This window comes from Lissotriton vulgaris, chromosome 2_1 (assembly GCF_964263255.1).
Source record: "Lissotriton vulgaris chromosome 2_1, aLisVul1.2, whole genome shotgun sequence".
NCBI classification, from domain to species: domain Eukaryota; kingdom Metazoa; phylum Chordata; class Amphibia; order Caudata; family Salamandridae; genus Lissotriton; species Lissotriton vulgaris.
The window spans coordinates 160,208,704-160,234,683 of record NC_141687.1 but is presented as its reverse complement, the minus strand read 5'-3'; the positions used below and the strand labels follow the sequence as shown (position 1 = coordinate 160,234,683).

General features: G+C 42.4%; 1 protein-coding gene across 1 annotated transcript in view; it reads right to left on the bottom strand.

Annotated features, from left to right (window-relative positions):
• Window positions 1-25,980, bottom strand: part of LOC147729747 (eosinophil peroxidase-like) — a 45,578-nt gene that overhangs the window by 8,004 nt on the left and 11,594 nt on the right. The window contains exons 5-10 of the mRNA XM_086954634.1: window positions 20,834-20,963; window positions 19,483-19,689; window positions 15,598-15,913; window positions 11,640-11,800; window positions 9,524-9,782; window positions 2,757-2,927 (exon numbers count right to left, since the gene is read on the bottom strand). Of these exons, the coding sequence (XP_086810760.1) occupies window positions 2,757-2,927; window positions 9,524-9,782; window positions 11,640-11,800; window positions 15,598-15,913; window positions 19,483-19,689; window positions 20,834-20,963 (1,244 nt within the window). The remainder of the gene's footprint in view (window positions 1-2,756; window positions 2,928-9,523; window positions 9,783-11,639; window positions 11,801-15,597; window positions 15,914-19,482; window positions 19,690-20,833; window positions 20,964-25,980) is intronic.

Here is a 25,980-nt window from a genome sequence, read left to right as displayed (position 1 = left end):
GACATAGAGAGGAAGATGCGGGAGTGTGTACCGTGATCCTCTAGTGATAAGATACTAAAGTTGCATACGCCGCCCTTGCACTATAGATCACCACCAGAGGGCCCGTGGGTGGTTGTAGCCCTAGACATAATTGGCCCATTAACAGGAGAGAACAGGTCACTGTATATATTTGTGCAGGTAGACTTGTACCCAGTGGCCTGAGTTGAAGTTTGTCTCAGAGTTCACCACAAAATCAGTCATTGAGTTCCTGCTGGAAGTGTTCCTTAGGGAGGGGTTACCCAGTACCATACAGATGGACAACAGGGTTCAATTCTGTTCCCATAAAAGGAAGGAGTTTTTAGAGTGCAAACGAATGAAACACAAGTTCTGTGCTCTGTATCCCCCAGAGACTAGTGGGATCGTGGAAAGACTGAACAAACCCATCAAGAGGAGCATCCAGTTAGCAAGAGTCAATGGGATGTGCTCAAGGGAAGAGGTGATGAAGCGTTAGGAGGCATATAGGCTAACGCCACATCAAACTACAAACCTGACACCTTTTGAACTAATGAAAGCTAGGAAGCCCAACTCTAGGTTGGTACTAGGGTGGATGAAGTGACACAAAGGGCGGTAAGATCTCTCTAAGAATATTTCTTTGAGTGACAGGTAACAGAGCCATGACTGATAAAAAAGCAAGGTATGACAGAACACATGCAGTCAAAGGCATAGGTCTCAAGTTGGGTGATTTCGTCAAAGCTCACATGGGTAGAGCAAAGTGGTCCAAATTTACAGGACCTATGAGAATTATAAAGTTATTCAGGAATGCAGTTAAGACTCAAGACGGGAGAATTTGGAACCTAGGGAGGGTAGTGAAGTACACTATCCCCTCACAAACCTTGCCGTACTGGGAGAAGGCGAGAGTGAGATCCCTGTTGTAGCAAGTGCACCCACTGCAGCTGACACTGAGAAAACCAAAGTTCACCCCAGGTCAAGTGCAAGAAAGACATGCCGTCCAAGTTTCCTCAAAGATTAATTGTTGTACCATATGCTCATTATAGTTTCACATGTTTTCATGTTCTATTGGTCTCTCTCCTACCATACTTGGTTCTCTTTGTCCTCGTTCTCACCCCAGAGTTCCTGGGTCTTTTTCTTTTCGTGTGAAATTAATGTTTGTGTAGAAGGGGGATTTATGGTATCCTCCGAATAAGGGGAGGAGACTCACGCTGGTTTGCATCTTTCCATTCCTCCCCACAACAGAATGTTATTTTCCCACAACCTTGCGGTTAGAATGTTGTTGTAGCCAGGAATCTATTTGAGGCTCCTGCATTAGTCTTTGGAGAACATTGATATTGACAGCTGTGGCTGAGGTGTTTGCTATGATGTTCATTTAATAAAGCCTCTTTCTTCACCCACCCTTGTCTCCTGCGGTTTACCAGCAACACTAGATATTACACTAAACTTCTTAAAACCATCTTCCATGAGATCACTAAAGGCCAGGGACCTCAGCCTGCTTTTTAAACTTAATGACTTTAACCCCTTTTTGGGCTGTTTTTTTCTGATATGAAAAGACTTTATGGTGGAAAAACAGTTTGACTTATGACATCTGTAAATGTTCCCACTCGTTTCCTTTTTTGAAATCAGTAAAGGTAGTAGTTCCTTTCCAAAATTTACAAGCCATATAGAACTAGCATGAGAGGAGGTTGAAATCTGGTACCTGGGCAGTTCCAATTTGTTAATAACTGTTTGTGGGTTTTATTTCAAACATATGTGTAATTGCACAGGACGTTTATGCTTTGATTGTACGGTTAAGTGGTGGGTTGTGCCTACTGCAGTGAGAGTTAAATGTAAAGGGAAGAAAGAAAACATATGTACCATAAACACTATATGGCACATTGAACAGCCAGGACATGTTTAAGAAACACTATTGCAGAACTGAGCCTCCATGCCTCACCCATGGCAGGCTGGCACATTTAGCAGAAAACTGACAAGCTTGAGTAGTCACTTGCAGTACTTGCCCAACCTTCTGGTATATTTGTGCATCACACTGGGATTTTTTACCAGTACCTCGGGTAGGCTGACATAACAAGCATCATTTGAAAAAAGTGCCTGAGAATATTAGAGTAGAACCCTAAAGTTATTGGCTTAAACCTCCGACATTAGGGCAATACTCAAGTATGTATCAATATAAATATCCTGGTAGATTCTGTTATATTTTATGTTTTGATGCTCACATTGTGATGAGCAGCAACACACTTTCTGAAAAGCACGGTTTTACTTCTGGCATAAATAATGGTGAGCTGGGTAGCCAGTATTACTGCAGTAGCAGTTTTGCAGCACAACCTACCCGAAATGTCACCAGTCGCCACAAGAACATTTTTAGGTAAAAGCCTTTGCTTTCAACTGAACAAGTCTATTTAATGCACATCTACAATTATGTTTTCTTACTCTGGAAAACAGAGCTGTACCAGAGTTTCTTATCTGAAAACTTTGTTGTTGCCCCCTAGGCTACTTACCTGGAAGGCTCAGCTCTCTTTGTTATGGTTTAATAGCTGATGGCTTGAGTTAAGGCATCTCTCTTTCCCTCCTTCCCAGGTTTCTTACCTGTGAAGCCTTGTTCTCTCTCCCCTTTGTCTTTTTTACCTAGAATTCATGTTCTCTTTTTCTCCTAGTCACTTGTCTGTGAAGCTTTATTCTCTTCCATCTGGTTCCTTACCTGGGATACCAGGGTTTACCAGGGTTTACCCACTATGCTCATTTATCCCAACCTAAAAGGGTCATACCTGGGATGGCGTGATCTCGGCCTCGTTGCATGTTGATAGCCGCTAGATCAAGTCCAATCCTCTTGAATAGTTTGAAGAGACGGTCTCGCAGTTCATCCACCACCATCTGATTCTGCCTGTTGAGTTTTGCACGATTTGCCATGAGGCCACGGAGGAGAGGGTCAATGCCACCTGCAAAACAAAATTATCAATAAGGATTATTACATCTGTACCGTGACTGTGACTATGTGGCTATATTGAAAGAGCAAGGACGTTTTAGAAAATCCATCAGTTTACAAAATCATCCCAGAAAACTACTAGAAATGTGAGCTACAACAGTAAATTAGAGGGGACCACCTCTTTCTGGAGGCAAGGGTAGAAGATGCTGCAGGTAGACACGGAGGCAAAAGCCTCCACTTCCTCAGATTCATGGAACTTGTAGACGGATCCACTGCTAAACTTTTTCATGGGAAATGGTTGCTGGAAACTTTGAAACTGAAAGGATTATCTAAACTGTTTTGAATTCGACGGGCTCAGAGGGCACTGGTAGCATGCCAAAAACCTGGCCACAAGATCGCGTCTGGAATTTTGGTATGGGATGCCACTATTCAGTGGCTCTTCACATCGAACATGCACAATGGAAAGAGATGAAAAAACAGTTTCTTCTTGACTACATCCAACCACTGCCACATCACAGCTTCTTTGAAGCAGGTAAAAAGATGTCTGCGCAAAGCATGTAAAAGATGTTTCCATCCATGTTCTTTTCCACCAAGCTGAAAGTACTTAAAGATGATGGAGTTGAATTCTTCACAACCCCAAGTTGGGATTTAATAGTTAGCTAAGATATCCCTCACCATCTTCGTGAAGCTGCTGATGAAGGGGATGGTCTTGACTGACAACTCACCCATAGGAGATGTTCATATTGCGACTGGTAGAGTGGTGGTGAATGCTGATGGAACACTGCAAGTTGAAAAATAAACATGCCACATGGAAGGTACTGATTTCCTGTTTTCAGTGGCCAGAGGGAAAGAGAGCTGAAGGTACCCCTCGGCTGTTTTTTAAGACAGTGCTGAGCACCACGCCAGTGCCCTCTGAGGCCCCCTCCCCCCTTTCCTCTTAAGGACGTTTTTTGGTTTTGGGTGGATTTTAAATTGGAATTGGAATAAGATGCAAGTATATAGGGTTGGTTTAAAGAGCTGGATCTGTTTGCAAACGATAATGACTGAGTCTCAAGTAATTTGAAAGATTAATGTTCCGTGGGTGGGAGGTACTATACATGATATTCGATTTACCCACAGAGGTGTACTAGTCTGTAAAAACATGAGGGAGTTGAACAGATACGACAGCAACGCATTACTATGAGGCACTATGAATAGGCATTGGTTGTATTATCTTAACACGCCCATTAGATGGCAGGGAGGGTGAGAGGCATGATATGGAACGGGATGGGCTTAAACAATTAGAGAAAATGAGACTGTGTCCTTATTGCACTCGCGGAGGATACACACCTCAGTGCTGTAGAGCATGGCAAACTGGTGAAGAAATAGAAGGGAGAACCTTACTTTTTTGTATGGAACTGGTTCAGAGAAACGCAAGTAGTACAGAACCCGGAGTGCCACTTAACCTTTGCCTTTTGGCCTAGCCAATGATGATGTCCCTTGCGTCCCAGACAAGGATTCCTTTCCTTGGTATGGGCGGATACAATATTAGTGCAGCATATTCTGCTGCCACTAGGAAGTCTAGTCAGTTGAGAGAGATGATAGGCCAGGTGTCTCCAGCCAGTCAATTGCGAGCTAAACTTAGCTCCCAGACACCTTTAGAGTAGCTCACAACCTTGAGTTAATTTTTAGATAAGCACAATGTTAAGGGAAGGCTGTGTTTATTTGACATTATTATCTTCCAGCTTTAGATAGCAGTGGGCATCAGATTTATGGCTGGGACGGGGGTACCGAGGCGAACAACTTAAGCACTGAGGTATTTAACTGTTAAAATTCCTTGTGATCTCAGCAGCTGTGAACAAAATGATGTTTCTGAATGCTTTTAAATTGCATAAAATTCAAATGAAACCCTCCCCTAATGATTAAGTTAACCCTTCATTTTAATTTTCCCCCATTTCAAACTGTTGCACTTACAAAAAGCGGGCCATTTGCTCCCAGTGGCAAGTAGATACCGTGCCATAAGTGTAACTGAAAAGTACGGCCATGTTTTTAATGAGACAGATTTAAAATGCAGATTTTATTCCATATTATGAAATGTTTTGAAGAATATATTTCGGCACTTTAAATGTCTCCCATTTAAAAAAAATATGTTTGTGTGATACTAGTAACAGTGCCAAATATGTCAAAGAGGTATGCCCTGTGCTGTGAGTACATACGACACAGACTGTCAGTCACCCCTACACATAAATATATTCCACTCATACGCACATGTTCATACATCCCCAAAGACCACACTCCCACTGACACACATGGCAACCCTGTCGTAGTATCCCTAGTCAGAGTAGCTTGTTCAAACCATAGTATCTGACTCTATAGACATTAGGCTTAAAGTCTATGAAGCTAGGCTTGGTGGTGTCTGGTATCAATGCAGGAGCTGTTTAGCCTTCAGAAGCTCACAATGATTTTCCATGATCAGAAGTAGCTCTCACTACAGAAAAGGTTGGAGACCCCTGCGATAGGCAGACAGGACTTAGCAGATGTGTGGTTGGAACATTTCCCCCAAGAAAAGATATGCTTTTCTCTCATGCGTACAGTTGATACAGTAGAATTATTTATATCTTTGTGACGTCTTTGATTGCAGATCACTGTTCTGGCTCCTATTACCTGTAAAGACTGTTGTTTGACCATTTTCCACATTGCCTCATGTACACCTGGTATAATGTTAACACAAGAGTGCCAAACTGAAAGTTAAGAGTGGAGGCCATATAAGATGTGAATTTTCATGAAGACACACCACAGACACTTGATGAATATTTTACAATTAGGGAACAGCCTCTAACAGGGTAATAGAGTAGAATGCAATGAAAGCACTACTGCGGACACCATGTATAGGAACATGTATGGGGTCAGCGAATATCTGTAGGTAGATATAAAAGAGACCAAGAGGAAGATGACCACCCTCGAGAAAGAAGTAGTGCAAAGGCTATAAATACATGAACACCTGAAAGATGACAATCTAAACTGCAATGATTAACATTCCAAATGACAATGTGCATGGGGTGGAAGGTCTGGGAGGGTGTTTAGCTGGTTGTTCAAAGAGAAATCAAAAAGTGACCAGTCCTAATCCTGATCATTAAAGAGAGTTCCAAATTATGCAAAGAGGAATAAAATTGATGTTCTTTTAAGGATGTTGTTTTATATCCAAATAAAGATATTATTACTTTTCTTTTGGAACCTGTAATGGAACTGTTAGCGTATGTTAGGGAAGTAAGGTGGTGCAGTGGAGGATTGTGTAAGAGACCCCCCTACACATCATCCACAATATTTTATATATATTATTTTCAATATTTGATTTTCTTGAAAGATCAAGCAGTGAAGGTCCTCTGAATGCTCCATATACTTTATATATTCAGCAACACGACTGTTTGCACACCAGTTGGCATAAGGCTAAATTATGTACTCTGGCCACATGGCACACAGAAGAAGTTTAGTTTACCATGAACTGGGTCTCATGTGGCAGAACCCTTCTTTTAAATACTTAGGCATCATTTTCGCAAGACCAGGAATGCTGCATTGAAGCAAACAAGGGCTGAGTAAATCCAGAGAATCGAAACTTGGTGGCATTCTGGTCAAAATTCCCAGTCTTTGTTGAGTAGGGTGGCCTTGGTGGAGATGGTGGTACTATCCACCTGCTCGTGTGTATTTCAAGAAGTTTTACTCTGTTCTCTAGGAAAATATTCCAAGAGCTGAATAGTATTATTCCATCTATGCTCTGGCTGTGAAAGTGCCCGATAATCAAACTGGCTACCCTAAACCTGCCTTATGAGAGTCAGAGCCTAAACAAACGTGATTGACAGTTATTGATTAGCTTCCCATTTACAACAACTTCCCGATTCGCTAACAGAAATACAGGAAAGACAAAGCAGGTTATTAGACAAACATCTCAGAGACAGACCCCTTAAATATCAGTTTTTCTCCCCTGTTGGCAAGAGATCCAGTGATCAGACTCTTTTCAAACATTTGGGATGGGTTGTCCTGATTAGCAATTTAGAAAACACTGCGTTCTCACCTAGTCCCATTATGGAGGTCTCTAAAGTTCTGCAAGCTCTACACGGTGGTAAGTAAGCATTGGCGGAATTTGCGAATTCGTAATCGCGATTCACAAATTCCGCGAGCTTGCAAATTTTTTTTTGCGAGTTCACAAGATTTTTTTACCAGTTAGGGAGTGAGAACATGCGCATGCGGTCGCAACGGTCGCGAACATGTTGTTTTCATTTAACTAGCCTGCTCGCGATGCCTTTATCCTGTTTCGGGTCCCAATGACGTGTTCGTGTTTGCAATTTCCTGTTTCAGGTCGCATTGACGTGTTCGCGTTTGCAATTTCCTGTTTTGGGTCACAATGACGTGTTTGCGATCGCGACGTCGCTCGGCCAGCTACCAAAACCTCGCCGCACACGCGAACAGGGAGGAAAACTCATCAGCGAACGCAGAATCATGGTAAGTCAATGCCTCGCGCGCAAGATTGTATTTTTGAAGCGCGAACAAAAAAATAAAATCCGCCAAATCCGTGAATTGCGGATTTTTGGGGCAATTTCTCGCTATTCGCGGATCGTGAAATTGCCCAAAATTCGCAAATTCCACGAGCGGAACAAATTTTCCGCCCATTCTCAGCGGTAAGGGCAGTGTAAAGGACCAAAGGTGAGTGTGACATGAAGGGGGACTTGTATAACGGTGTAGTGGTATTCATTTTTGAAGGAGCTTGACTACTATAGGGGATGAAGTTGGGTCATTTCCACTTATACTCACGATTGTCAAAAACCACACCCACCAAATTGGAGGTGATTTCCAGATAATCACCAGAATCTAGCACCCTAAAGCCCTTACTGACACTGAGACTGGATGGTTGTCCCCTTTTCACACATTACAGGGTGGTATATCCTAACTGACCAAATCAGGATCTACAGATAAGGGTTAAATGGGACAGGGACTACACACTGACCACCAGTGGTTTAGGGTGTTTGGTTATTTTCATATAGTATCCAGAAACCCATGGTTCAGGCTCACCCACATTAGGTACCTGCATAGAACCTATTTCAATCCAAAGACCTACTCCACATGACTTGGACATGAAAACTGATATAGATACTTTGGAATGGGGTAGTCCAGCTCTTTAGAGGACTAATGGTTAACTAGTTAAATTAGAACTTAAACACTGCATTCTGGGCCTACACCCACACCCACAACCAAGAATTATGCACATGCAGTTCTGCTTGATGACTCTAGGATTCATTCTTACTAAAATGTGAACGGTGATCCTTCAGAAACAGGCTGGGGGACTGAGATTTAAAGAGTGGCAGAAGCATGTTAGTGAGTAGTCATTAGTGAGAAAAATATGCATGATTGCAGTAAGCACAGACCCCCTGGAGCGGGAAAACTTAGAAACATGGAAAAATTTGCATGAAGACTTAGGCCCGCTTAGCAATGATAATGTTGTTAGTCAACACATTGAGAATCCTAAATAATAGGGTGCGCTCATGAGTTACACAGTTAAGTAACATCTCTGATGTATTGACTGAACCCTTGGTTGCACGCAAAAAATGTCTGTTAAACATTCTATTTTGCAGATCACCTGTTGAGCTGTGACTAGATTTTTACGTCTTCCTTAACTATGAAAAACTCAGTTAAAAACAAATAGTAAATCTATTCTTCCATATATATGCTCACCTTTACGATATGTTACAATATGTTAGTAATTGATATTCATACCATAATACCCAATATTTTGACATTCTATCAGGGTGAGGCATATTTGGGAGTAAATGACTGGTGGACTTTGCATCAATACCTTTCTCGGATGATGGTATTTTGATATGGATTCTGGAAATGTACCCAACAAAAGTAAGGCAAGGAGTCAGTGCCCAGACACGTTGTCTCCCTAACATTCAGGTAAATTTCCATGAATGTTTTCAACAGTTTAATTATCTTTTCATGATAGTTGCCTAGCCTTTTAAAGAGCAATCCTTCATGATGCTGGCTCTGCAACACTTAGTGGTGCATCTGATCTGTCAAGGGTGATGAACTATGACCATTTTTGATGGAGTTAGCTTGACTGGCTCAGTGGTGGGGATGGAAGTGGATGTGCCGTAAACTGAGCTCTAAATTGAGCAGCTAAGCTCCTGACGGCAATTGGACAGAGCCTTCATTGTCACTGTCCTGTACATTTGGCTCATTGTGTTTGTAAGATCATATCCAGAGATGGCCACCCCTCATTGAAGACTATTGTAACAGGGAGTGTCCATGTAAGATGAGTCTAAGAGTTTCCTTCCCACCCTACTAGATGCTTTATCACACATTTTATTCCTGTGGCTGTATTTGTTTAGAAACCTCAGTTTCAGTGCTGTGCCTCCGCTACCGTTTTTGTCAACATTACTAAGTTGGTAATGACTTATAATTGATAGGTGTAGCCCCAGCAAAATAACACATCACTGTCTGTTCATGACTCTCCATGGACATATGTTGGGCAGCCTTCCAGTGGATTTTCTGTGCATCCCTGTCCTTTACCTCCTAGTATGCTGTGCGTGGAGGAGTTGTACGTGCTGTTTTGGCAAGAAAGATGGGGTACTGTCTTACCTTCTCTCACGATCCTCCAGCTGTTGAAGAAAGTCATGTGGAGTGGAACTTCAGAAGCTGCCCCAGTCAGCGGGCGGTACCCATCCTCCAGGCGGTAGATCGTGGGCTGGATGGAGGCATGAGCAAAGCGGTAGGCGAGGGTGAACACATTTGCTACTCGTGGGTCCACGGACTCGTTGTATCCCCGGTAGGTACCAATAATTCGTGCAGCTGCTTCATTGCCCATCAAAAGGGGGATGTAATCTTTATAGGTTATTTTCTGGAAGAAAAAAAACATTACAAGGATATTTTAAATTTATAAAAACAAACAGCCAATAGGGGATGCAAGGCTTTTACCTAATCTGAGACTGTATTGTGCCTACAGTGTTGCAGAAATATACACATGGAAAGACTAGATGGGTCTGGTGATCTTTTTCTGCATAAAAATAGAAAGATGCTGTGGTAGTTTATGCATTAGGGTAGCTATAACTGAACCCTTTAGGCCTTTGGTACAGAGTCAGAGTGCCTAGGTTATTGACAGCCGCTGCTGTCCAATGAGGACAAGCTAATTGAGAATCAACTTTTGTGTTCTCGTGGTCTGGCATGCTTTGTGCACTCACAATGTTACACAGCATAGTGTCACCAGCACAGAATCACTCTCCCTATTGCACAGAATAGTATCACCAGCACAGGCTTACTCTCATTGGTACACAGTATTGTATCACCAGCACAGGGTCACTCTCATTGTTACACAGTATTGCATCACCAGCACAGGTTCACTCTCATTGTTACACAGTATTGCATCACCAGCACAGGTTCACACGCATTGATATACACTATATTCTCACTATCACAGTTTCACTCTCATTGTTACACAGTGTAGTATCACCAGCATAGGTTCAGTAACATTGTTACACGGAATAGTATCACCAGCACAGGTTCACTCTCATTGATATACACTATATTCTCACTATCACAGTTTCACTCTCATTGTTACACAGTGTAGTATCACCAGCACAGGTTCACTCTCATTGTTATACACTATATTCTCACTACCACAGTTTCACTCTCATTGTTACACAGTGTAGTATCACCAGTATAGGTTCAGTAACATTGTTACACAGTGTAGTATCACCAGCACAGGTTCACTCTCATTTTTACATAGTATAGTGTAACTAGCACAGGACCTCTCACTAACATAGGGTGCAGCATCTGCAGCTGTTCCACAGTACAATATCAACACCATATAATGCCTCTCAGTGTTACTTAATACAGTATCACGAGCACAAGATCACTTTCACTGCGACTCAATCCAGGATGGTATCTAAAGCCAGAACCACTCTCACTGTTAGACAGATAACTCTGAAAATTAGACAGTCAATACTGTATCAGCAGTAGTAGATCTCTCTCACTCTTGTAAACTATAGTATAGTTTCACCAGGAATAGATCACTCTGTGTTACAATGTACTCTGACTGCTTCAGTGTGTAGAGTTTACCCTGCACTGTTTCACTAACATTGTTACCCAGGTCAATGTACTCAATACTAGATCATTCCCAATGTTGCACTTGTGTTTGTACGAGGAGGCTTCCATCCTGCTTGGAAAGGATTTAATTTGTTCTTTGACTCCGTCACAAATAGGACTGTCCAACAAGAAAACTACACTTCAACAGGCTTTAAAGGTGGATGTACCATGTAGTACGGTTTAGCTTTCCGTGTTGGTCAGTCCTGCTTTTGCACAATTACGAATAACTCATCCAGGATACTACACTACAAATGCACCAGTTAATACATAAAACGCTTCCATTCTTCTCCCTTACACCTTTTGCAGAAGTACATTTTGTCACATCGTACTGTGAAATATATCTGCTGAGGTTGACACTAAAGCTGGTGCAGCTAACACTGTGGTCAGTACAATGGACTATACAAAGTATCATAAAATCCTTCTCTGGTGGGGACTGGCAACGTGGGTGCATAAAACTGCCAGACACTACTATTAGGCATAGTCAGGCCATGGTTTTCATGCTACTTTCAGGCACATTATATGTGCTACTTCTGCATAGGTGATTGTTTTTGGTCTTAACAACACACATTTAACGGTTTCAAATTTAGTCATATAAATGTACTTTCTGGAATACCTGGAGAATGCCTCCTACAACTTTTCTGGCTTCCTGATAGAGAGTTTCTCCTGTCCATCGAGGGTTCATCCGCCGCAGCTCCCTGGCCACACGGTTGTGTTCTCGCATGAAAATTGTGTGGAAGGCTGTGAGGCCTGGCTGCTCACTCGTCCTGGGATCACCTTGATGTAAAGAAAAGCATTACAGACAAGATTAGCACTCCTGTCATTTAACAACTATAATTCAGAGCAAAGTATTATTTTCACATCTAAGGCTGCATGTGGATACCCATCCTTTGGGTATTCCCTCAGATTGTTGCATTGGCTGTTTTTGCTGGCTACAGAACTCTGTGCACTTTGCCCTGGCTAACCAGTGGAATAAAGTGCCTGTGTTAGCTCTTTCAACATGATGATAGTGGCATACCCCTAATTTGCATATTTGACTTACCTTTTGGTCCCTCCAAAATGTATCCAGAGTCTGTAAGTTAAATATCCCTGGTGTACTGCAGCACTTATTGTGCTGCCCATGGCCGTGTTACAGCAGTCCCGACCCCAGGCCTAGCTCTGGCAAAGCAGTTTTAAAACTGCCAATTCGACCTATAAACGTATACCCTTTGGACGGACCTAAACCTTCATTTGAAATACTAATAAGTCAGCCCTGAGGTAGGGCTTAGTGCCCATAAAGACATAATGCATGGTATTTAAAATTAGGACATATAAAGGTTTACTGTACCACATGTCCTTAAGGTGAAACAGCCTAAAAGCTATTTTCATTGTGGCAATGCTAGCTCCTTCCGTAGAGAAGCACTGGGATACATTATTATACATTTTAATGCTGATTTTGGTTTCCTAACGGCAAAAAACAATTCCATAGACTCTTTTAAATAGTTATACTGAAGCATCTAAGGCCTCTCTGTAAGTATTCCACTGTCACCTGGCTGCTGATGGCTCCCTGGCAGTGAGCCGTGAATTGATCCCAATACAAAGACCGGTGGTTTGGGTGAGGGTAGGCGTTCTCCTCTCCTTGACAGGATAGCTTGGAAAATGTGCCCAGGCACTTGGTGGACTTAAAGGTCGACCTACCCTATCTAAGGTAGATGTAGATCACACCTAGGCCAGACCACCCTGGATTGGTCCTCTAGTAAGGCTGGTCCCAATCCCTACAGGAGAGGGAGCTGCCTCAGAACCACAGGGGAAGGGTTGGCCATTTCCATAGCCACACCTCTAGGAGGGCACAGGTAGCTCTCAGCAGGGGAAGAAATGTTCTGCCATGTTGGATTTAGGGAGAAAGGGCACTGTGGGATTGTTTGTAGTAGACCAGAAAGGAAGTGCTACAAAAATAGGTAGGTCGTAGGTAGGTTGTTTTGCAGACAAATGAAAACCGAAGTACGTGTAAGGACCAAGTGTAAGGACCAAGAGTAGTATTATGCTATAGTGAACAAAGGATCATAAACTGAAATACAAAAATATAATGCAAGGAAGTTATAAATAATGCCCAGGAACCATCCAAACAACTTTTAAAACATCATCTTAATAATACATAAAATAAAAAATAATCTGAAGCGGTAGTTACCCTTATGGGGTGAACTTTCAAAGGTATCAAAAACACACATGCAGACAAAAGAATTAAAGACAGAACTCCATAAAACACAATGCTGCTGCACCCATTAATTCATTCTTCATAATCAGGCTGGTTAGAGTGATTAGGTCGACAACGTTTCATACCACTCAAATCTAGGGATCAGCCCCAGGACAATACATTGTTTGCCTGGATATATAAACCAATATGACAAGAAAATAAATCAATATGAGAACCGTAGGAAAGATCTTATGTATCATACATTGGCAGCATGCTAAGGCGTCACATCGGCCAATACAGACTTGCAGGGATATCCAGTAGAGTGTACTCCCCTTCACCAATGAAGTTCCCACACGGTTGATATCAGGAAATCTACATGAAAGTAATTTGTTGTGAATGTGAAAACACCAGTGTGATCGATACCCAATAAATAAATTCATCCCTGGATATACCGTGAATTCAAGGCCCGCCTTGGCTTCGCTGTATCTGCTCACTACACAGAGAAGAAGTGATCTGTTTTACAGAGTTGTGTATTTTTTGTCAGTCACTTTTTTTGCCTGTGTGTGTGTTTTTTTATAACTGTAGAAGTGCGCCCTTTGGGGGTAACTAACCGTACAGATTATTTTTTATTTCATGAATTAATAAAATTACATTTTAAAAGTTGATTGGACAGCTCCTAGGCATTATATATATATTCCCTATGTGGTACATTTTTCTATTTCTGTTTAGGGACCTTTGTTCTTATGACAAAACTGGATAGGGTCACCTCTGGGAACTACTACTCCTTTGTTTAGAAAGTGCCTATGAGTTGCCCCAACCACAGGTTGGTGCCAGTCATAAATATAACATCCACAGCACCCTCCCCAGATCACTTCTGAGCCTGTGGAAGAACAGAAGAGGACTGGGTCTTGCGTCTGGGACCATAGAGCAGCTTTGTAGGCTGAACTTGCTCTATTTTATTGACCCAGAACAAGGAAGCGGATTCCAAGGTTCACAACGCTGACCTCCTGTTTGGGCTATAGGGATACACAAGCTTCTAGATGCCTTTTCCTGCATATCCAGCTCACCAGTTCCAAATTACCATACCCTGGACCCTTCTGCTACAGTGAGTATTGATCAGCAAGTGCTATCCTTGTGGTCCTGGACACTTGGCTGGTGTCAAAGAGTACTCCTTCTAAGGTTTGCTGAAACCTGGGACTAAGAAACATTTTGCCATCTTTTTGCCCTGAGAACCAGCGTGGGACTGGAAACAACCTGCCAAGCTGGTCCACAGTGGGTGCATCGCCGCTGGGGTGAGTTTGCTGTAGTCCTGATGTGTTCTCCTCCGCAGCAGCGATTCAGTGGTACCGCCGTCGAGCCAGCATTGGCCGATGTCCAATCCACTGCAACTACAGCCTGCAGCTTTTTCCCACTGAGGAAATCCCAACTCTAGAAATGTTTGTATGTTCACAGGCAAAAAGAGTCACTAAACCAAGCTGCCACCAGTATTCGATCGACTTCAAGAGCTATTTAAATGCAAAACCTGAACTTTTCCCACTCTTCAGATTCAGAGACAGAGACAGATTATAAAATTTCCGCAGTCGCCGACAGTCACCGAAGAGTGCAGGTTAAAGTCCTCTCCAGGGCCCACAGGTCTATCATGGGCAGTTCATAAAGAAACCACAGTACAACAGGAAACCAAATTGGCCAACAATAAATTTGACTATTGGCAACAACATGGTTGGCTCCACACTCAAAAAGTTTTTTTTTTACTTTAGTACTTTATGATATGTAAGTGTATTCATTCATCCGTTTGTTCTCATATCAGTAGATAATACATTGCAAAGAAAGTGAGTCCTTCTTGAATTGCCAGCCATGAAACTGTTAGCTCTTGTTACCACAGTCAAAGGTTTTCCTAAATGTTGGCTGTTTCCCAAAGCTCATTTTGTTTTTGCATTCTCACACATCACTCCTGTTTATTTTCTTCATTTCACATTTATACCTTCTCTATTTTTCTCTCACTCTAACATCAGTTGAAATTTTGGACAATCTAAAAATAGCAAAGAAATAAATAAAGACAAATAGCCTCGAAGAATGAAATAAGTAAGAAGATCCAGGACTGATTGTACATTGATCACCCCATGGAGGCCCCAAGATATGGTAAGCCTATGGCAGCTGGCAGAACAGTTTATGCCTCTGAGTAATGGGAATAAGAGTTGGTAAGGAGACCTTGCATTTCTGGTGCTCAATAACATTAAAACGACACACGTTCAATTGTCAGAACAGGCAATCGTGCTTTGTTGCTCTCTGAAATTCAGTAGAATATTTTCAAGTACATAAACATAAACTTTAAAGTTTTCAGAAATCTTGGATGTAAAATTGAGTATACAATTCCACTATAGGCAGAAACGATGCTACTCACCACTCAAGAAACATGGAATGCCCGAAGATCTGTTGGTTTGGACGCAGAAGTCTTCTCCCATGGTGTTAAAGGGAAGATGCTCTCGGCCGTTATCAGTAAATCTCTGGTTAATAGCCAACAGACCAAACTGGTTTGTCTGATCCCTAAGTCTGGTTGCCAATGCCATGTCACTTCCATACACTTGGCTTCCATCAATAAATGATGTCAAAATGTTAATCTGTTCACGGACAGGTGATCCTTCGTTGCAAGCTGGAGCCGAGCGGAATAAAGGAATGCAGTCACTTCTGTTTGCAATCCTTGGATCATTGGGTGGAATCTGCATTAAAAACATCACAGGAGAAGATAGTCTGTTATTCTGATATATGATATGATGGCAATTTGTCATAGGACTAGATGACATTTTAAGGTAAATGCACAAAGTCAGTTGCGATCTGAGTATAAATGCCACTTTGAAGGAACCCAATATTTGGTAGGTACTTGAATGATTTATCTAGGATAGAGCTTACCTGATGAGTTGTTGGAGGTAGAGATAGGGCAGTGGTATAGGAGTGTGGTTATTGGCAGTGGAGATATAGAAACGTCTTACAAGGTAGAGGTATTTTTTGGGTTGCGTGGATTGAATAAGAAGACTCTGAACCTCAGAGGATACTTTTTATACGTAGGTGTGGGTGATGGTTCTTTGTATATATTATTCCAGGGGACTATTTAAACATCTCTCTATGGGAAAGAAGAGGTAGAGATCTTGTATGGGTTCTATAGATACAGCTTTGAATGTAGTTATCATAAACCTCCATGGATGGATTTTAAAAGGCAGAGATATAGTAGGCTGGTGTTTTTTGATTAGGCTACAGGAGATATAGGGGCATCAGTGAGAAAAAGTTGATGTACAACTTGTATGGGAATTTTTGTAATAAACATTAAAAGCAGAGCTCTGAAAGCTCTGAGGTAGTTCTATGGTTTGAGTAATAAAGAAGAAGACCTTGACATCCTAGATAGCATTTATTTATTTATTAATTTATTTATTTAGTAAATCTTTAAAAAAAATCTTTATTAGCCTCGTAGGCTACATTTAAATGTTGTTTTGTTAAATGGGCGATTCAGAGACTCTTTGATTTTGATTATGGTATGAGACATTTCAGGGTCTACTGATAGGTTGTCCCAGGTGGCAATATACTGATTGTTGTATTAATCGGTTATTGGCATTGAATGTTTGGAAGGTCTTTGATAGACAATTGGAAAGTCACATCTCAAGGTTCCTTTGATGGAGCACCATTGGAATGTTACTGGTGGTGAGGACATAGTGGTGGTTACTGTTGTTGCTCATTGGAAAAAACGGTCAGATGGCCCTTATAATTACAAGAGGGATGTATCTGACAGATAAACTATAGCTGGACTGTCAGAAATAAATCCAGAATGGCTAGATCAGTGCACATTTTCAGGATATCTATAAAGTAAGTAAATTAGTTCTGTTTACAGTCACTATATGTATATTTGTGAATACCTACCAACAATCACACCCTCAGATTATAGGTTGGGCACTCATGATTTATCATGCCAGGTTGCGATTTGAAGGCTGGGAATCTTCATTTTCTTACTTCAAAATGAAATCTAGACTCTCTTAATAAATATTTTGTATTTTCTACAAACACTTTGTAAATGTAAGCAATCTCCCGCGATGATATCGGAGTGCTTTCAAGAACAATGTAACAATTGGGTTCATATTAAAACAGTGAAGATTATGCAATCAGATTATGTATTACCAATTCATTAGAACCCTAGTATGTCATAAGGATGTTTTAAGAAGAAGAATGTTTGCATATTCTCTCAACAGATTCAGAGTGAAGGAGATCCAGAACTTTTCAAGTAGCGCTACAGAATTATGGACCTGGTTCTGAGAAATCCTGAGAAATTGTTTGACCTCATTTTAGCCATTTGGAGGGAGAATGAAGTGCAACACCCTGACCCTCTTCAGATTGAAAACTAATTTGTTTGGGAGTTGTTCTATTACAGCTGTCTTGTAGATGACGGCCTTAATGTTTCATTCAACCGTTGCACTATTGGCTAGCTTATAGAATAATTTACTTTACTAATTCAATTGTTAATTGATTGCATCAAGCATGGAAGGAGAGCAGCTAGAGACCTGCTACTCACTGTACGGCCCGCGGTACCCATGGCCCCCCAGAGAGAGAGAGAAAGTGGAGAGAGAGCGAGGGCGAGAGAGAGTGAAGAGAGAGAGAAAGTGGAGAGAGAGAGTGTGGGATTGGAGAGAGAGAGAGAGAGAGTGGAGAGAGTAGAGAGAGAGACTGACTGACTGACTGACTGAGACTGACTGACTGACTAACCAAGAGACTGGCTGGTTGAGAGAGAGAGACTAACAGTGAGAGAGATTGGCTGAGAGGGAGACTTAGAGACAGACTGGCTGAGAGGGAGACTTACTGAGAGAGATCCTGACTGACAGAGAGAAACTGGCTGACAGAGAGATAGAGAGACTGACTGACTGACAGAGAGACTGCCTAAGAGAGAGACTGACTGAGAGAGAGACTGACTGGGAGAGAGACTGACTGGGAGAGAGACTGACATACTGACTGGCTGACTGAGAGACTGACTGACAGAGAGAGAGAGAGAGACTGACTGACAGAGAGACTGACTGACTGAAAGAGAGCGAGAGAGACTGACTGAGGGAGAGAGACTGACTGACTTAGGGATAGACAGACTGACTGAGGGAGAGAAAGACTGACTGAAAGAGAGAGAGACACAGAGAGACTGACAGAGAGACTGACTGCGAAAGACTGACTGACTACGAGAGAGAGAGACTGACTAAGAGAGAGAAAGACTGGTTGACTAAGAGCAAGAGGGAGACTGATAGAGAGAGAGAGACTGACAGAGAGAGAGAGAGAGAGACTGACATGAAGAGAGAGAGAGACTGACTGGGAGAGAGAGGGACTGATAGGGAGAGAGAGAGGCTGACTGACAGAGAGTGACTGAGAGAGAGACTGACTGACTGAGAGTGACTGAGAGAGAGACTGACTGACTGAAAGAGACTGACAGGGAGAGACTGACTGACTGACTGAGAGGGAGACTGACTGACTGACTGAGAGAGATAGAGAGAGAGAGATACTGACTGAGACAGAGAGAGACTGACAGAGAGAGACTAACAGGGAGAGAGAGAGAGAGAAGAGAGAGACTGACTGACTGAGAGTGACTGAGAGAGAGACTGACTGACTGAAAGAGACTGACAGAGAGAGACTGACTGAGAGAGAGACTGACTGACTGACTAAACTGACTGACTCAGAGAGAGAGAGAGAGAGAGAGACTGACTGAGAGAGAGAGAGACTAACTGAGAGAGAGAGGGATAGCGAGAGAGAGAGACTGACTGACTGAGAGAGACTAACTGACTGAGATAGACTGACTGACAGAGAGAGACAGACTGACAGAGAGAGAGACTGACTGAAAGAGAGACTGACTGGCAGAGGCAGAGAGACTGACTGACAGAGAGAGAGGTAGACTGACTGACAGAGAGAGAGGCTGTGATGGAATTGGGGTCAAAGTGTATATGAAGCTATGCAATGGCTCTTAAGATTGCTATTGTCTGCTAATGAAAATATATTATCAAAATGTGTTCTTTGTAGTTACATCTGCTTTGAAATACATCATTGTCTCTTTGTCTAATGTTTTGAAACAGGTTTGATTTTTTTACTCTAGCCCCCCCTTCACCCCAACTGACCATGCCCCCACTGACCCAACCCCTATGGGTGCGTCCCTCGGCCACAAACCACACTGTAATTTTGTCCCCGACAGAAAGTTTGTGGGTACCCATGCACTAGAGGAAGCCTATTCCTATCATGTGAACAGATATGGTACAGTAAACAAGGGTCTGCATAATACCATCAGCGGGAAGCAAGGTGGTGCCTTGACACAGGTGTGGTCACAGTCCAGGCCCTCAACAAAGGTGGTTCTGGCTGGAGTCTCTGGAGAAAGGCTCAGGTCATGGTCTGTCCACTGACCAAACTGCATGAAGGTGAGTGACCGCTCATTATCCAGTGTGATTTCATTGTTTGGAAACTGGACAATCTGGTTTGAAACTGCACGTGCCTGCAATAAAGAACAGAGAAAGATGATGGTCTTCCTTATATAAACACAACTTGCTTAAACACATTCTTAATTCTTCAGACTATTCCATCTTCCTCTAAAAATGAGATCAGCAGTCTGTCTACAGTTAAAAGGCCACTCCTTCCTAATCCAAAAAAGAGATCATTGACATTTCCTATCGCAATGACGTTTTCCTTTCTTCCTTTAGACTGGAGACCCCACACTTTCTGTGAAAGTGAGACCACAAACTCCTCTCCTGAAAAATTGATTATCATCTCTTCTTCTGGAAGAGTGAGCCACCTTCTCTAATGAGATGCCTCCACACACGTGTTTTTGAAGTGAGACTTATATTCTTCCACAACCAATAAGACTTAACATTCTATTTCTGCGAAAAAGACCACTTTCTAATTCTCTGGAAGTGACACCGCCTTCCCATTTCTAGCATGGCTAGAACTGTTACGCTCTCAAAGTGAGAACACTACCTTCTCTGCTGGGTGTGTGGACACCCATCCTCTCCTTTAAAAACATTCCCTTGTTTTCAGGAAGTGTGCTGGAGTCTTAAAACATTTTATTTCAACTTAATATTTTAGGTATTCACTTAAATTGCCATTCAATCAAGTTTAAATCATTTAATATTAATACTATTTATCTCCTTTACCTTTTTACTATGTACTGATATGGGGAATAAAGATGTACCCAATGTAATGAATCATGTAATGAATCAAGATATAAATGTAGCAATAATCACCAGCAAAGTAATGACACTTGATATATTTGTATGTGCGTTGTCATGGAGGTACACTGCTTAAGTGATGATGCATACGTGGAATGATGTGAGTGTTGTGCGTGGAATGTACGCCGTGAGAGTCAGTAGGATCTGGAGGTTGAACAAACAATCTTTGGTCCAAGTTGGGTGTCCTATCTACATTTTACTGACTACTTTCCCTTGGAGCATATGTGGCACCTGATATATTCAAGAAGTAATCTGTCTGAATTGGTGAACCCTACTACACAACGTGGTTTGTACAGCCCTTCTATCGTATGGTAGATAGGCAACTCCCCTCTTAACCACAGGCTCTACTTTCAGTCATATCACAGACCAGAAGCCCATCCTACTTCACCATAGGCTCAGCCTCGCATACCCTACCAGAGGGAGTGTGAATCCATTTATTCTTCTGTTCTCTGTCCATCCTTTGGGGAGGGAACGTCCATCTTCATATTCCGCAGGAAGCCAACGAGCAAACCCCCTGTTTGAAGCACCAAGAAGCGGATTCCTCCTACAACGAAAATGTAAGACAAATGCAACAAATGCTGGGATTAGGCTCTGCTAATAATCTTGGTGTTAAACATTGCATGGTCAACCATATTGAGTTACCCACCAATCAAATGCTGCTGTGAAGAACAGTTTTTGAACTGAAAGTTTTGAGACATAGCAATAAAATGGTGTTATGTTGAAATTAATTGAACAGAATGCAAAAGAATGTCAGGAAACACCAACTGCAGTTCCATTACTTATAACCACTATTATTAGGGATCGAGACCCATTGCTCTAAGGAGGCCTTGGATAATTGTTTGAAAGAGAGTGATGCACCGCTGTTAAGTTCTTTTGTTAAATATATGGATTATACATTCATTTTTTATTTATTTTGCAATATCCTATAGCGCAAATGTGGCCCAAGGAAATTAGAGCGCTGTACAAGAGAATTCTAACTAATGTGGACGAACAATAGAAACTGTGCACCGGAGAACAATACAGTCAAGAAGAGGCAATGGACATTGGGTGGTGGTGTTAAGAGCAGTCAGTGACCAAAGTGTCTTTGGAAGAGGAGAAGGGTTTTAAGTTCCTCTTTCAATGTAACCCTGCATGGGGGCTATGTGTTGATTTGGATGAGAGAGTTGCAGTGCTAGTAGAAATACTGAAGAAGGACTGCCTCATGCAATACTCTTCTTTGTCAGGAGTTTGAGTAGGAGGGATTCAACATTCCTTGACCACAGTTGTACACTAGAGATTTTTAGTTTCTTAGCCTGATAGGAGGCTTTGGAGTTGTGAAGGACTCTCTGAGTAAGGCAGACAGTCTTAAATTGTGCCCTTTCTCCAATGTGGAACCATTCACAAGTGAGAAGGATAAGAGAGATGTGATCACCGTTTTTGTAACCTAAACTAATCGAAGAGGCACTGTTAAGAATAGGTCTGAGGGAGACCAGGTGAACTTTGGTGAAAATCAGTTAGAAGGATGTTCCCAAAGTCCAATCTGGAGAGAACTAGTGTCCTGACTAGGGACTTAAAGTCTTAGTTAGGGATGCCCTGTCTGATACCCCAAAGTAATCGAAGGTGGTAGCGTGAGTTTGTAGCCATCGTCCAGATATGAGATTGTAGATTAAGCCGATTGTCAAATATGAATCCTATTCATTTCACACTGTCCACAATCACTAGTATGCAACCTAGGAAGGACAAGATTTAATCCGATCTTGGACAGGTACACAGGAATTTTTGCGGTAAGATTTAAAAAAGTTCTGTTTTAGTTGGGTGAGTTTTAGGTTGTGGATGGACAGCTGCTTTTGAATGCTGGGCAGGGTTGGTAAGCAACTAGGTGTTGGTTGAGGAGGAAATTTTGATAAGGCTCTAATTATCATCAGCATATTGATGATAAAGTATACGAACATTACTGAGGATTTCTCGAAGAGTCTCTAGATAAACAAAGTATGAGACAATATTAATTCCTGAGGTTAACTTCACATGATATGGAACTCACATTTTTAATTGCTTGGAAGGGGTTGGAGGAATAAAAGGTAATCCAATTTAGAATTGTTGCCTTAGTGCCCATTTATTCTTTCAGGATATTACCTGTATCAAAGGCATCTGAAAGGTATAGAAGAAGATAATGGCAGGGGCTGCTCTATTTGAGGAAACAGAGTGCGTCGTCAAGTACTTGTTGTATTAAGGTCTATGTGATGCAGCCCTGCCTGATTGAAAGTAGTCCAGGAGGTTGTTTGGCTGGATATCAAAAGAAAGTTGTGAGACTACCCAGCTTTGTCTCATATGGCCTAGAAAGGAAACATTTATGGCAGGTCAGTAGTTGTTCAAGTTCCTGGAGTCTGCACAGGCTTTTTTCAGAAGGCAGGAGTATATCCCACTTTCAGACAATCTGGGAAGGTATCTCGCATAGCTGAAAAATTCAGTAAAGTCGTCCAGAAGGGTTGCAGCTCTTTGACAAACTCATTACTAATGGATCCTTGCACAGAGCATTGAAGTGACTTGGTAGTTTAGTTGCGAGTTGCTCCGAGATCGCTATTGCATCAACATCAGACCAGCAAGAATGTGCCTTACAGGTGAGCTTTTGGTCATCACAGTCAACAAACCGGGTGAAAGAGAGACCTCAATAGAATTTATTTTATTTGCAAGGAAGAAAACAGTCTTCACACTTGTCTTTTGAAGCATGGGCAGTGGGGATGGAGGGTGGGTTTTTGACTGTTATATCACTTGGAAGGGAAGCATTGAGTGATTTTTGGAGTCATCTGTTATATTGGAAGGACACAGGGGGTTGCCATGTGGACAATGGGCACCACTTCCTTCATGAGGATTGGAGAAGGGTTGAAAGTGTGGAAAACAGGGCATTTCAGACTGGGACTTTGCTTGGTGAGAACAAGAGCACACGAGCTCGCACAGGAGTAAAGGTGGTATCCCCTATAAAGTATAGATCAGTCCAAATACTTGGGTCCATGTCCTCTGTTCATCTCTGCTTAAAGAACATAACAGCATTAAGAAACAAAATTAATGAGAGGGGACTTATAACTGAAAATGAAAGATGCACATCTTCTTGTGCCAGTCCTAAAAGACACACAAATGATGGAATGTAGAACAAATTAAACATTCACCCCCAAGTCAAGATATATGGCATATATTCTCTGTTCTTTTGCTCACCATGCCACCCCAGTTTAGACCCAGCCATGTGCAAATCAGTCTTGACCCTGCTTTTCATGGGAACAGTCCAGCTCAAACTGTCAAGTCAGGTCTCGCTGGACCACAGACAAGCACCCTAGGACCTGTTTGGGAGTGTTAGACCTGGCTCCATTGGGGTGGGACCCCCTGAATTGTTCCCTTTGCTTCCTGTGTTTTTGCAGTATGTTGGACTTTGTTTTTGCTTGTCTAGATGCTTAGGGCACTTTGCCACTGCTGTTCAGTGCCAAAGTGCCAGTGCTCCCTTTGTAAATTGTTGTTATTGATTGGTGTTTCCATGATTGGCTGATTGGATTTACTAGTCAGTCCCTAGTACAGTGCACTGTGTGTACCCGGGGCCTGTAAATCAAATGCTGGTAGTGGGCTGCAGCACTGATTGTGCCACCCACATAAGCAGCCTGTAAATGTAACTCTGGCCAGCCATTGTAGAGCCTGCGTACAGTCTAGTACTGCCCTGTCTACTTGGAAAGTGTTCCCACTTGCCAGGCCCTAACCTTCCCTTTTCCTACATGTTAGTCAATCACAAGGTAGGCCCAGGGTACCCCTGTTGTTAGGGTGCACTGTTTGGAAAATGTAGGACATGCCCTGGTGTGTTTGGCCTGTCCGGTTAGTGAATTACTGTCAGTTTTGTTTTTCTCTGTTGCAAGGCTACCTGTTTCCATAGGATAGAATGGGGAGTTTGTTTATAACATCTAAGAAACATAACTACCCCTGGGAACAAGGAGGGAATATACAGTTTGATACGCCTGAACTCGAAATGTTAAAATGCATCTTTTAGTTAGGGTGATTTTTACATTCTGTGTTTGAAAATACCACTTTTAGAAAGTCGGCATTTTCTTGCTTAGCCATCCAGTGTGTCTCTGCTAGGTTTGTGTATTGCATGTCTGGCTTTTGGATGACAGGGGCTGGAGGGGAATAGTGGCTCCGGAGAGCCTGATGAGTCAGGGCTAGACTGCATTTAGAGTAAGGGGAGTAGATTTCCTTTCATCTGAATAGGCCTGGTCTGCCAAGGACAATGCTGTATACACCTCCTGCCAGGAAGTTGCACCAAATAGGACAGAACCGGTTTTGACTAAGCACAGGGCTTTTCTGCAACTGAGAACAAATAATTGTGTAGTATAAATATTGGGGTCCAGACCCCAGAACTTGAGATTACTTCTGGAAATCAAGAGGAATCTTTGCAAAGGAGAAGAGCCGGAGAAGCTGAGGAGGAATATTACCCCTGTGCTGTTTGTTGTCTGGGGTTGGCCTGCAGTGGCTGCTTGCTACTAAGGAAATGAGAAAGGACTTTGCTGTTAGCTGTGTCCCATGCTTGAGGAAGATCTCCAAGGGCTTGGATTGAGCTTGCCCTTTTTTCACGAGGTCTCAGGAACATCAAAGACCTCACCAAACTTCTGGGCACCATTTCTGGAACCGCTGGTTTCAGTTCCCTGGAAAAGAAAAGGGTAACCGACTATGTCACCGAGTCCGTCGCAGGAGCCGTGTCCTGAAGGCACCGCAGAGAACGCTGCCTCGTTTTGCGGTGTAACTCTGGTCTCACTGACTCTGTCAACGAGCCGCTGCTTGCACCGCATCTTGTGGGCAGCACACTCTGCAACACTTCGCTACATGCTGCACTGACATCTTTGACTCAGTCGCTGCCCGACTCAAACATTGACCGGCTCCGTCGCCCCATCATGACGTGCCAGCACTGCATCTACACCACCTCACCCTGCAACGTAAGCCTTGGTCTCACCGACTCTATCAACGAGCCATTGACTGCACCGAGTCGTGAGGACATCACACGCTGCAACGCTTCCATCTCACATCGCAACTACGATGGTTGCTTAGGAATGGCTTGTACCATTGTGTCTGCCACAACAACAAAAGGTACTATCTCCGAGTCTGTTGACACTTTTGCTAACCCGTATCGACGTGATTGGCTGGAATTGTTAGACTCTGCTGTATTTAGTATCGTGGTAGCCCGCAAAGAGCTACTAAGTCGGAGGAACTGTTTTTTCATGTTTTTCCTGCCTTTTGAAGGTTATTTTGCACAGTAACTAATTTTAAGAGTATTGTACGGTGGATTTTTGTTGTTTGATCTTGTTTTGATTGAGATAAAGATTACTTATTTTTATAAACTTGTATTGTCCATTTGTAGTGTTTTCACTGTATTCTTCAATGTATTAAAAAAATGCCTTATCCACTGCCTCTGAGATAAGCCGGTCTGCTCTGGCCAAGCTAGCATGGGGTGAGCAGGGGTTATGTTAGGAGTGTATCCCCTTTACCCTGACTAGGAAGAAAGGTCCCTACTTGGACCAAGGTATCTTCCTCTGCCAACTATGTACCCCTATTTC